This window comes from Heteronotia binoei, chromosome 7, assembly GCF_032191835.1.
Source record: "Heteronotia binoei isolate CCM8104 ecotype False Entrance Well chromosome 7, APGP_CSIRO_Hbin_v1, whole genome shotgun sequence".
NCBI lineage: Eukaryota > Metazoa > Chordata > Lepidosauria > Squamata > Gekkonidae > Heteronotia > Heteronotia binoei.
Window position 1 is genome coordinate 43482691 of NC_083229.1, and position 11241 is coordinate 43493931.

At 40.4% G+C, this 11241-nt stretch overlaps 1 protein-coding gene across 1 annotated transcript in view; it reads right to left on the reverse strand.

The window, feature by feature from the left end:
- LRRC69 (leucine rich repeat containing 69) overlaps positions 1 to 10221 on the reverse strand; it is a 56447-nt gene extending 46226 nt beyond the window's left edge. Inside the window, exons 1-4 of the mRNA XM_060243518.1 lie at positions 9967 to 10221; positions 6917 to 7043; positions 6151 to 6223; positions 2104 to 2299 (exon numbers count right to left, since the gene is read on the reverse strand). Of these exons, the coding sequence (XP_060099501.1) occupies positions 2104 to 2299; positions 6151 to 6223; positions 6917 to 7043; positions 9967 to 10149 (579 nt within the window). The 5' untranslated portion in view covers positions 10150 to 10221. The remainder of the gene's footprint in view (positions 1 to 2103; positions 2300 to 6150; positions 6224 to 6916; positions 7044 to 9966) is intronic.
- Positions 10222 to 11241: the final 1020 nt, after the last annotated feature.

The following is an 11241-nucleotide window of genomic DNA, read 5'->3' on the forward strand; positions in this document are numbered from 1 at the left end:
TGGGGAATACCAACAATGTGCTTCTCTAAATTCCCAGGCTCTTAGTCCCAAGAAGCAAAATCATGTCAACACCTTTCCTATTTTCAAAATTGCTGTGGTTCCTAGTCTTCAATATCTGTTTTTTTCTTCCTAAAATTGCTTGCATCATCTTGGAAATACAGTGGGAATAAATACACGATTCTAAGGTTATCTTATTACTTCAAATCTTATTAATGACAGACTTCAGAAGGAGTTTGCTAGGTGCCAAGTTTTAACAGCTGGGTTTTTCCATCACTTTCTTTTATAACAATAATCTTGACTCCATTCTGTATAATTCTCTTTATTTGGTTTTGCAGGGGACAAAGGTAATATACAAATACAAGGCATGTCTAAGACAGTAAACAGTAACAATAGAAGCATGTCTACTGCTGCACAAGATCCAACCCAGTTTGTTCTGATTGCTTGTAAGCAGCAAGCAGGCAATGCAATGAGTGGAGGAGCAACCCACATGGACCAAAAAAACAGGTAAGTGTAGCATAGAGGAGAAAGCTATCAAAATCAACCCTTGTGCCTCTTGAGTTAAAGGAACCATGTACTATCCACAGAGGACTTCCTGTTCTGACTGAAAGGAAACATGGGATCCAACCTTGCACATTATGCTTTTAACACATTTGTATACACAAAAACTTAACATCCATTTAATAAGCAAGCTTAAAAATATGTTAGTGTCAGCGAGCTGCAACTGGATGCACAAACATGGCGGAAAGAACAGCTCTTGCAGTGAAACACGTAAAGTGGCCCTTTGTAGCAAAACCAAACAATTTGCATTTACAAGTTTCACATTTTCATTCTTATGCTACTTAACATTAACATCACTGAGATTAATGGGTCAACACATACGTGCATGCCACCTTACGGCTGAAGCATTAAGTGATGCCTTGCATACATGGATAAGCCATCATCACACCCCATAGGTAGACCTTTCATGTCATTTCATAGCATCCAAAAAAAATGCAATTTGCCCATGCGCTGGGACAAGGAGGTTCCCTCACCAAAATTACTTCCTTTCTAGCTTCGAAACAGGGATGGGCCTTGCTTGCTTGCTCAAGGACTTTTTGTCTGAGCAGGAAGTAAGGGTGGCCTTATTGCTGGAGCAGAAGCATTACAATCTGAAATAATAACATGGGATGGATCCGACTCTGCTGTAAGTATCCCTTCTCCAGCCAGAGAACAGCCTCCAATCAGGGTTGCCAGCATCCAGGTGGTGACTGGAGATCCCCTGCTGTTACAATAGATCTCCAGGCAACACAGATCAGTTCACCTGGAGAATATGGCCACTTTGAAAGGTGGACTCTATGGCATTATAAGTCACCAAAGTTCATCCCCTGGCCAAACCCTGCTCCACCTCCAATATCTCCAGGTAGTCCCTAACCTAGAGCTGGTGTAGCCAATTAATTTGGAAGCCTTCAACCAAAAGTATATATATATTTAATAGATCTCTACATAAATAAACTTTGCTCAGTGGAGTGGTTTGATAGGATAGGAACCACCCCACTGTCATGGAAATACAGCAATATCCAATTTGTCAGATGCCAGAGGTGTTCATTTTTTTTTAGTTTAGTGAGACTTTACTTGAAATAATGTACTATAAAACAACAAATTAAAAATTGAAGGGTTTTTTTTAATGTCAGAGTTCACTTTTAAATGACACAGAACATCCACTTAAACAGCTCTCCTTCCAGGACATGCTGCCTAATTTCAATTTCCAAAACACTGATAAACAAAACAGAAATTAAACAGAAAGAAACCTAGATATTGCTGGTTCATTGCATCACTATGTCAAAGATATTATTCCCAAGGCAGGAAACCATCTTGTGTGAATGCACTACTACCAGCTCACACAATTAGACTATTCATATGAACTGCACTTGTGCATCAGCCCCAATCCATTCTAACATCAGATGTATTTTTATTTATCATATCTGTTCCTTTCAAAAAAAACATATTGACAGCCCACGCAAGACTGAAGTAACCAAACCACTTAAAATTATTCTTCTGCAGTCAAAGAAAGATTTCTGAATGGTATCAAGGAGAGGCAGTTTCCCAAGGCACGAAGCCACTCACTTCAGGGAGCTCTTCTATTTGATTTCTTGACAAGCTCAAGATCTTGAGTTTTGTCAGGTGTCCAATCTCTTCAGGGAGTGCCTTGAGAGAATTGTGGGTCAAATGGAGCTCATGCAGCTTTTGGAGAAAGCACAGCTCTCTAGGGATACTTTGCAGTTGGTTATTGTTTAAACTCAAGCACTCAAGATTTTCAAGCCTATAAAAAAACACAGTGGTATAATAACCCCCAAATCTCTGTTGCTTTGGTATGTTGTGCAGTGCTTGTACACAGACCGATTTTAATTACACAGATGCACAGTTGGAAGCTGTTAATTAGTCTGGATATACATCTGTTGCCTTGCTGCACAATAAGCTATTTTTATTTATATCCTACTTTTCTACCTAATTGGGACCCAAAACAGCTCATCACTTTGTTTTCCCATCCTCCAGTTTGTCCTCACAATACCTCTGCGAGGTAGGCTAGGCTGAGAATTTATGATGGGCCCAAAGTCACCTGCCAAGCTTTCCAGTACAGACCAGGGATTCAAACCTGGTTGTCCCAGAACCTAATAGGACACAAACCTCTACACCACACCAGCTCTCAAAATTCTGGAACTTTCACAATTCAGTAGTTTTAACTCAAGCTTACTTTTGCCAAGGCAGGATTACTTCTGTAAGTTATAATGCAGAGAAAAGCCCGAAAGGTCCAACAAGGAGGCTGTATCACTGTGCATATACTGCAAGAAGTGGGTGAAAATTCATCTTAGGCAATCACAGTTGAGACAGGGAAGATAAACCCAATGAAGGATACAGCACTGCAGAATACTCCTGACAGATGTGGGATTTCTTGCACATATGAGGATTTAGAAATGATCTTGAAATTCTTCCCCTTGCTCTTCAGATGGGACTTCTCAGCTACTGCTTTAGAAGGCTCCAGCAGAACCCCCTATATCTGTTGAGGGCTCCCATATTTCCACTGTTGCCGGCTATGTGCCTGGCTGACAGTCTGCACTCATCTCTGCATTATTTTGCTTTCTCCAGATCCACCCACAATATGACCTAGGAGTGCTCTTTAGTTGAGAAACAGCCTGTCTGCCTGATCCTCCTCACCACCACTTCATTTGGGCAGTTCCCACATGGATATTTTGCTCTACTTGGACTTCTTCACAGCAGTACTGTTTGGGGGAGCATCCGTTAAACAATAACAAAAAGCCAGTCTCTAGCCCTTTTATTTGCAGAGTTATCAGGCAAAATGAGTGAGTTGCTCATTTCCCCTTCACAAGAAAAAGGGATAGAGACTTTATTGTAAAGTAAAAACTGGGAACTAGTGCATTGTTCCAAGCAACAGATCATTACAGTGCTATTATGCTATTGTGGTGCTGGTTGTGGAAAGTGCTATCAAGTCACAGCTGACTTATGGTGACTCTGTGAGGTTTTCAAGGCGAGAGATGCTTACAGTTGGTTTGCCATTGCCTGCCTCTGCGTCACAAACTGGGTATTCCTTGGAAATCTCCCATCCAAATACTAGCCAGGGTTGACCATGGTTAGCTTCTGAGATCTGATAAGATCAGACAAGCCAAGGCTATCCAGATCAGGGTTTACTGTGCTATCAATAACTTTTTTAAAAAGACAGAAAAAGCCCTCTAGTGGCTTGGAAGGAAATGACACAAGGAAAGTGCTGGGAAGTGGCTGTTGTATGGATGCTCCAATGCCCCTGTGAATGCCTCGTTATGCCAAAGAACTGTGTGACCTTAATTTAATCATTTATACCCCACCTTTCTTCTCAATGGAGGCCCAAAGTGGCTTAGATAATTCTCCTGTCCTCCATTTTATCCTCACCACAGCCTTGAGAGGTAGATTGGATTGAATGTGTGTGACTGGCCCAAGGTTACCCAGTGAGCTTCCATGGTACAAGCAAGGATTTGAACCTGAATCTCTATACAGAGAAAGGTCTCCATGTGGAAGCAGCTATGGTTTAGTCAAGTTATTCTCCCTCTTATCAATCAGTGTCTCTTGTTAAACCCCAAGTAGCTCATATACATGCTGAATGAAGTGAAAGACCTGCCATCAGCAGCTGCACCAGCGGCAGGGAACCACACAAGCCCATCCCTGTGTGGAAACCATCCTCAACTCCAAGCAGGTATCACTGCTAGAAATGAAGAAAGAGACAACAAAGAGGATGCTTTCTGATGTTTAGCATTTTACTCTGCTTCTTGAGAATGCAATCTCTAACTGAAGTGAATAATAAAGATGATTAACTGGATTTGTATGAGGAGTTTTTCCCCAGGCTATCTGGTTTTTTTAAAAAATTCAGCAAGGCTGCAAAAGGTATTTTTCATAATTAGAAATATTAGCTTGACAAATGGAGGTGAAGGGGAAGTCACAAAAGCATCTCAACACTCCATCACTTCTTTCAAGACTACATTCACTGAACAACTTAATGCTCACTACTGATATTTTAGAAAGCAGGTGTACCAGCCTCGTTTCCTTATTGTCCCTGCTATTTGCCTCATTTTGCCCTGACCTGGATAGTCCAGCCTAGCCTGATCTTGTCAGATATCAGAAGCTAAGCAGGGTTGATTCTGATTAGTGTTTGGATGGAAGACCTCCAAGGAATAACAGGTTCATGATGCAAAGGCAGGCAATGGGAAACCACCTCTGAATGGTCGTGAAAACCCTATGGGATTGTCATAGGTCAGCTGACAACAAAAAACCAACAATTCGCTCCATTTACCATATTACACTAGATATTAGTTACTAGAGGCAAGATCCCCTCTTGCTCCTTCCCTTCTGGTATTCCTTCTTTGCATATACTGCCTAGGAGGGCAGTGGGTGTCTTTCAGTGCCATCCTAAGAAAGCTTTTCTCTGCTGAACAGACTTGAATAGGATTTTGAATAGACTTGCTTAGTGCTGCTCTCTTTGTTACTTTCCTTGCTGTGGTACCAACTTTCAACCTACACTTGGGGCTGAATGTTCTGAGAAGGCATGGGTGAACAATTTTAGGTTCACAAAGCATTAGTAATCACATAACCACCTCCAGCATGGTAACCACTGTGCATGCACAAGTGAACTACAAGCTGAAAGCAACTGTGCTAGCCCAAACCTCATGGCACATGCAAAATGTACATAAGTTGGCTGACTGCATTATTAGTAATCGTATGCTTACCTCAGTTTACAGAACTAGTGCATATCCACAGCAGCTGCTATGCTAGAAATGGTTCTGTCAAGGGTCCTGCAATCCTGTGAATTACATTTTTCCTTCTGTTTTTTTAAAAAGAACTACTAGCTTTCTTGCTTGCACAGACTGGAAGTCTGAAATATCTGAGGTCTCCATTGTTGTAAGACTCAGTAAATATAAATACTTCCATTTTTAATATTTTCTAGTATCTCATATTTTTTTAAAAAAACAGAATAATTAATTAGGACCCAAAATGCAATACGGTCATACTTTCTTGAACAGCTTTAACTTTTTTTAAAAAGGAAATTGAGTCTGCTATGCTAGAAGGTGTAATTTCCCAAGGAGTTTGAGAGAAAGGTAGCAGTTTTAATTTTACTTATTTATGTTATCTATAGCCTGCCTTTCTCACTTGGACTCAATGCAATAAGGATATATTCCATACAACAACAAATACATTAATACCGCCGATGCATTTTACTGATGGGAGATACTTAAAAATCTAGAGATCTTTCTGTCAGATTGTCAATTAATTGTGTCTCAAGATTAACAGAGTTTAAAATTCACAGTTTATGTGTCTTTTCTCCAGATAAACATGACCAGATGTTGAATCTCATACCAAGACACACAGGCTTATTTAAAAAATCTGTACAATAGAGTTGCTAGTAACCTGGAGAGAGAGAGAAAATGTCCCACCTGTTAAATGGAGGCCTAAGGAAATGCTGTTTACCAGGTGGTCTTATTTCCCTCTGAGCCATCATAAGCTTTAACTGTACATTTCTACACATTAAGTTTCTGTTAAAGGGGAATGGAAGTTTTTCTCCAGGTTGTTGGCAACTCCAGTATATAGACAGTTCAGGTGAAGCTTCAGCCATGTAGAAATCAAAGTTACCTGTGTATCTCTGGAGGAAGATAGCTAAGTTGGTTGTTGTTCAGATTTAGAAGTACTAAATTCTGCAATCCACCTATAAAGAAACATTACGTTAAGTGTTTATTCTTCATAGATTATTTTAATTGTTTATTAATGATTTTTGTAATTTGGTGTTTCAGGAAATAATTTTATTTTGAAACTCTGATTCCTAGCTTGTATATCATAGTTAATTTCATCAATGCTTGTAGGCCTGGTAAAGATGCTCCATAAGAGACACACTGCACTGTTAATGAAATAATTCTACACATTTTAAAGTAATCAATGCCAGATGTAATATTTGGTTCTGCAATGTTTAGCTGGTTAATCAACAAAACAAAAAAAAGCCCAACAACATTGCCTTGGCTAATCAAACTGAAGTTTTGGGTTTTTTTATTTGTACATTTAAGCATTACAAACACTATAGATAGAAGATGCTATCTAAGGACGAACTTCTCCCTTTTCTCTCTCAGTAGGTAATGCTTCTAAGATGACAACTGCCACAACACTGTTAATTTATTAAATATGTTGTATATCTTTGAATGACAGATGAACCAATTGTTTGGAAGAAGACAACAGAATTTATTGTAGTTGTTTTGGTTGCAATCCTATGCACACTTACTTGAGAGGAACCACACTGAACAGTCTATGCATTCACACAATGGATCAACTTTTTTAAATTAGGAAAGTATTATATATTCTATTTATTATGCACACTATTTGAAGTTTGCATGATTTGTTATGACCTTACCACATACTAAGGGTGACATTCTGGTTATCTTGTTTCCAAACAAATGAAGCTTCTGTAGAGATTTGAGACATGTCAGCTCCTCTGGAACATCCTCAAAAATGTTGTTTCCCAGATTTAGTACCTTCAACTATAATCAGATGCTCAATTAAATGGTCTCATTTTTGGGACAACAATGGCAATAATGTACACGTTACCACTATTTTAAGCTAATGTTACATCTAGTGATTCACAAACACAACATTTTATTTTGAAAACAAAAGGTTTGAATATACTTGCACATCACCAAAATAGTAAGCTTCATTTCTGAGTACAAATAACAAAAGCAGGACACTAGGGCCAACCACAGACAAGACAGAGGTGTCAACATATCCTGAGAACTCCCAGGGATGCAGGGGAGAAGTTTGTAAAGTAATCAAAAGAAGAAGCAACTCTCTTGCCCTGCCTGGTATTCTCCAGGAAATGCAGAACAGCTATACATCAGCTGGGTGGGTGGGGGGGGGATGTTATCCTACTCAAGGCCGGAGGAGTAGACAATCCTAGAGAGACTTGAGGGGTGGCCTCCTACTTGTATATTTTTACTGCTAACATCATCTACTGAGTTTTCAAATTAAGAAATAGACTAACACAGATGGGTATTATTCTCTCAGGCAAAAACAATCCCAAGATTTGGCTATTGCCAACAAACACATAGGTGCTGTTTAGGATTTGTTAGTGATGGAAAAAATCCAAAAGTACCACACTATAGAAACAGAATGTCAAAGTAGCAGAGAAATTTCCTCCAGGGAGGTTTGTTGATGAGTCTACACAAGGTATGACTGAACATTATCTTTGGTTAAGATTACTTTTTCTCTGAGGACAAAGTGGCTAGTCCAAATATTGAGATTTTGCCTTTAGTTGTAGAACATGGTTTTGCTCATCTGCATGAGAAACCTGCAATTATTTTGGTTGCAGGTATGTTTCTATAATATATCTAATTATTGCCCATAGCTTGCTATGGTTTTAACATATATTTGTAACAAGTTGGTTGAAGTAGTTAGCTTTTGGGCCCTTCCAGTGCTGTGGTTGGCAGCCAAAGAGTTATATGTGTATCCAAGTGTTTGCTCATGTTCGATAGGATTTTTTATTACTTTTAAATTTTATTTTTCTTTGAATAGCAGGTCCCCAAGTTTTGTTACAAAATAGCTTTTCAAATGATCTGCATGTTGGAATGGCCAGAAAAGCTTCTATTTCCCACTCATGAGTTAGGAAGGACAAACTGTAAGAACCAGATGCAGCTGCACCTGAATTCATTATACGGCAAACATCATCCTGCACACATTCCGAGAAAAGAAGCTGGCAGAGCACTTCTCAAAATAATGTACTGTGGTATAGCCAACACTTCCAACAACACTGCTTTCTGCATAAAGCATAAATATTTTACAATTATGGAAAAACACACAATTTCTTGCCACAGTCATGGGGCTTTGTGAAAGCATTTTGAAGTAATTTGAGTGTTACCAGAACATTTTTTAAATGTTGGTTTTCAAAAGCTCCATATTAGTCCCAGGTTGAATTAGAACACTGCCAAGGTTCAGTATGTCATAAAAATAAAATTCCATAACCGCTTTTATGATCCTTTAAACAAACAGAGGCTTAGAATGAAAGATGTAGACACCTTCCCCATTCAACTATTTACATAATTTGATATACAGCTGTAGATTATCCTGATTTAAACCTCAGAAACTAATAGGAACAGTCCTGGTGAAGTTAGGCACTTCTGAATCTCACAATTCCAATAAATTCAACATGTGCTCTTCTGTTGAAACTAACATTACTTTAACATGCTTCTCATTGTTTACAGCTATTAGAAATGTAACATTTTTACCATATCTTCAGTTATAGTCTTAAATTTTATATTGAGATAAAGTCTCATCATAAACAAAAATTGTAAAGCTACAGAACTATTTTAAACATCTGCACTGTGGCTCCCAAGATTTTTAGGATATTTTTTTTTTGGAGGGCAATAAGCCCCAAATTTTTCACAGAATGAGCATCTCTTATTTAAGACCCTAAATCTAAATCAGAGCTTGAAAGACCATGATGATATACTGCAAGGAGGGTGAATAAATGTGCAACTAGCTATAAATGCTGTGTAATTCTCTGTGAAGGGTTTAGGGTACCTTTTATCATAACTGAGCAGTAGTGCTTTGAAAATAACAGAATTTACAGGCCCCAATTCATTTACCAGCAGTTAGTTGCCTAACAGAGCACAACTCTTAACTACTTTTTTGTTAGGAGTGCAGACTTCACTGCAGACAGGGCTTCACTGACTCCCCAGTCCACAGAAAATAATGGGCATCACCTCCTGAATCCATACCATTGAGGGCTAGGTCCAAGAGAATTCTCTGACCCGGCCAGTGGCAGGAGGCAACGCTCAGGGTGACAAAACATCCTGTATCATCACTGAGTCCAAAGTGCTTAACGTCTTTCTCCATTTTTTTTCCAACATTAAGTGTAGATTCCAGCCCAGAGAGAGGGAAAAGCAGCAGTTGTTCCAGATTCATGATTACAGATATCCACACATAGCTGCATATTGTGCTATTGTTGTGCTATAGCATTCATTTGTTGCTGGATTTTCTTGTGTGGCCAAGCCAATCCAGTTGCTATAGTGCAACAACAGCTCATTATCCAAGTATGTGTAGATGCAGCTGTTAATCACAAGTCCCCCTTCTTTTATCAGCAGCAGGCATGATAAACATAAAGCAGGCTCTGTTTTCCTCATAGGCATCTGGAAAAGCTGCAACTGCCTGACAGTGTTTTGTAAGGCAGAAAGCGGGGCCAGGAAGAAAGTGGCAATCCTAGTTCTGAGTATAAACGAGCAGGTGCCATCTTCTGGGCGTGGAGCGGGTGGGGGGGAGGTATTTGTTAATTTCCTGCATTGTGCAGAGGGTTGGATTAGATGGCCCTGGAAGTCCCTTTCCAACTCTATGATACTAGGTGCAGTTGAAGACTAAATCAACCTATTTAGAGAGGCTGCCTCGGACGACAAGGGCTCTTCAGGGCTACCTCACCCGGCTCAGAGCCTCCATATCCGGGCGCAGCCGACACAACCTGTTGTCCCGCAAATTCAGGCATTCCAGCGCCTGCATTTTGGCTAAGCCCCAGGGCAAGTGGTGCAGTCGACGCGCGGTTAGCGACAGCGAGCGAGTCCCATGACCGCCTCGGAGCGCTCGGAGCAGCGGCCACTGCGGCATGATTCTTTTCTCTTCAACCGGAAAGGTCGCCCAGCTGCAGCGCCATAGAAACTGCAGGCGTAAATAAGGCCGCCTTCCCAGTCGTCTTGGAAACACCAAATGCGTCCCCGCCTGAGGACGTCGTAGCCGTAGCAACACCGGCGTACTACGGAGGCCGACATGCAGAAAAGAGAAGCGAAGCTTGATTGGTCAGTCCGTAGACAGTGCAAGCGGGTCAGAATCGAAAGGAGCAGAAGAGATGCTTCAAAATGTGCGTTAACGTTACAACAGGGAATATGGAAAAGAGAGGAGTTTGGCTGCTGCTCCGACCGTTACAGTTATATTGAACATATCTGCAAACCTCCTCTCAACCGCATCTAAGGACCGTTAGCCCTGTGCATCTTTTTTAGATGTATTACCTCTAGAAAACCTCTTTTACAATAACTCTACTATACGATGAATTAGTGCTTTGTTGGCATAGTTCTTGTATTCTTCCACTTACTGCAGGAAGCATAGTGTAACGCAGTTTCTCCCTGCCTTTTTTATATTCACAAAAAGCCTGGAAAGGGGTCCACTTCTAAACCTATTCTATTTCAAAACTTACTGTGGTTTTCAGGCCCACTTGCAACGTATATCCACTCTCCTTTACTCCGGGCATAACACAAGAATTTCACACGCGTCAACACTAGATATGTTTTATTTTTCATTTCTAGCATTTAGACATATATCATTGAGCAACTGATGTATTTAATGGCCATTTACCATGGAACTTCCCAGAACCTTCTCCCTCTTTTTGCTAACTGCTTTTTCTCCCTGCTGGTTCTGCAACCAACCTGTGAAAAAGTTGTGTCTACTTTCAGTCCCTGATGAGCTGTCCAAGAACCACTGCTGAAAAGGTAGGCTAGGATACCAGATAGTGACTGGCCCAAGGTGATAGTTAAGCAGGTAGCTGAAACCCAGATCTCCCCAGTCCAGCTTGAACATTCCACCAGTCAGACTCCATTGCCTCTGGGGACCTGACAGCATCATAAAGTATATAGTTTTTCGATTGGGTGTTTCCCAAGCTTCTGAAAGGGGGAGGGGACATACTGTGAGCATTAGCGGACATGCAGC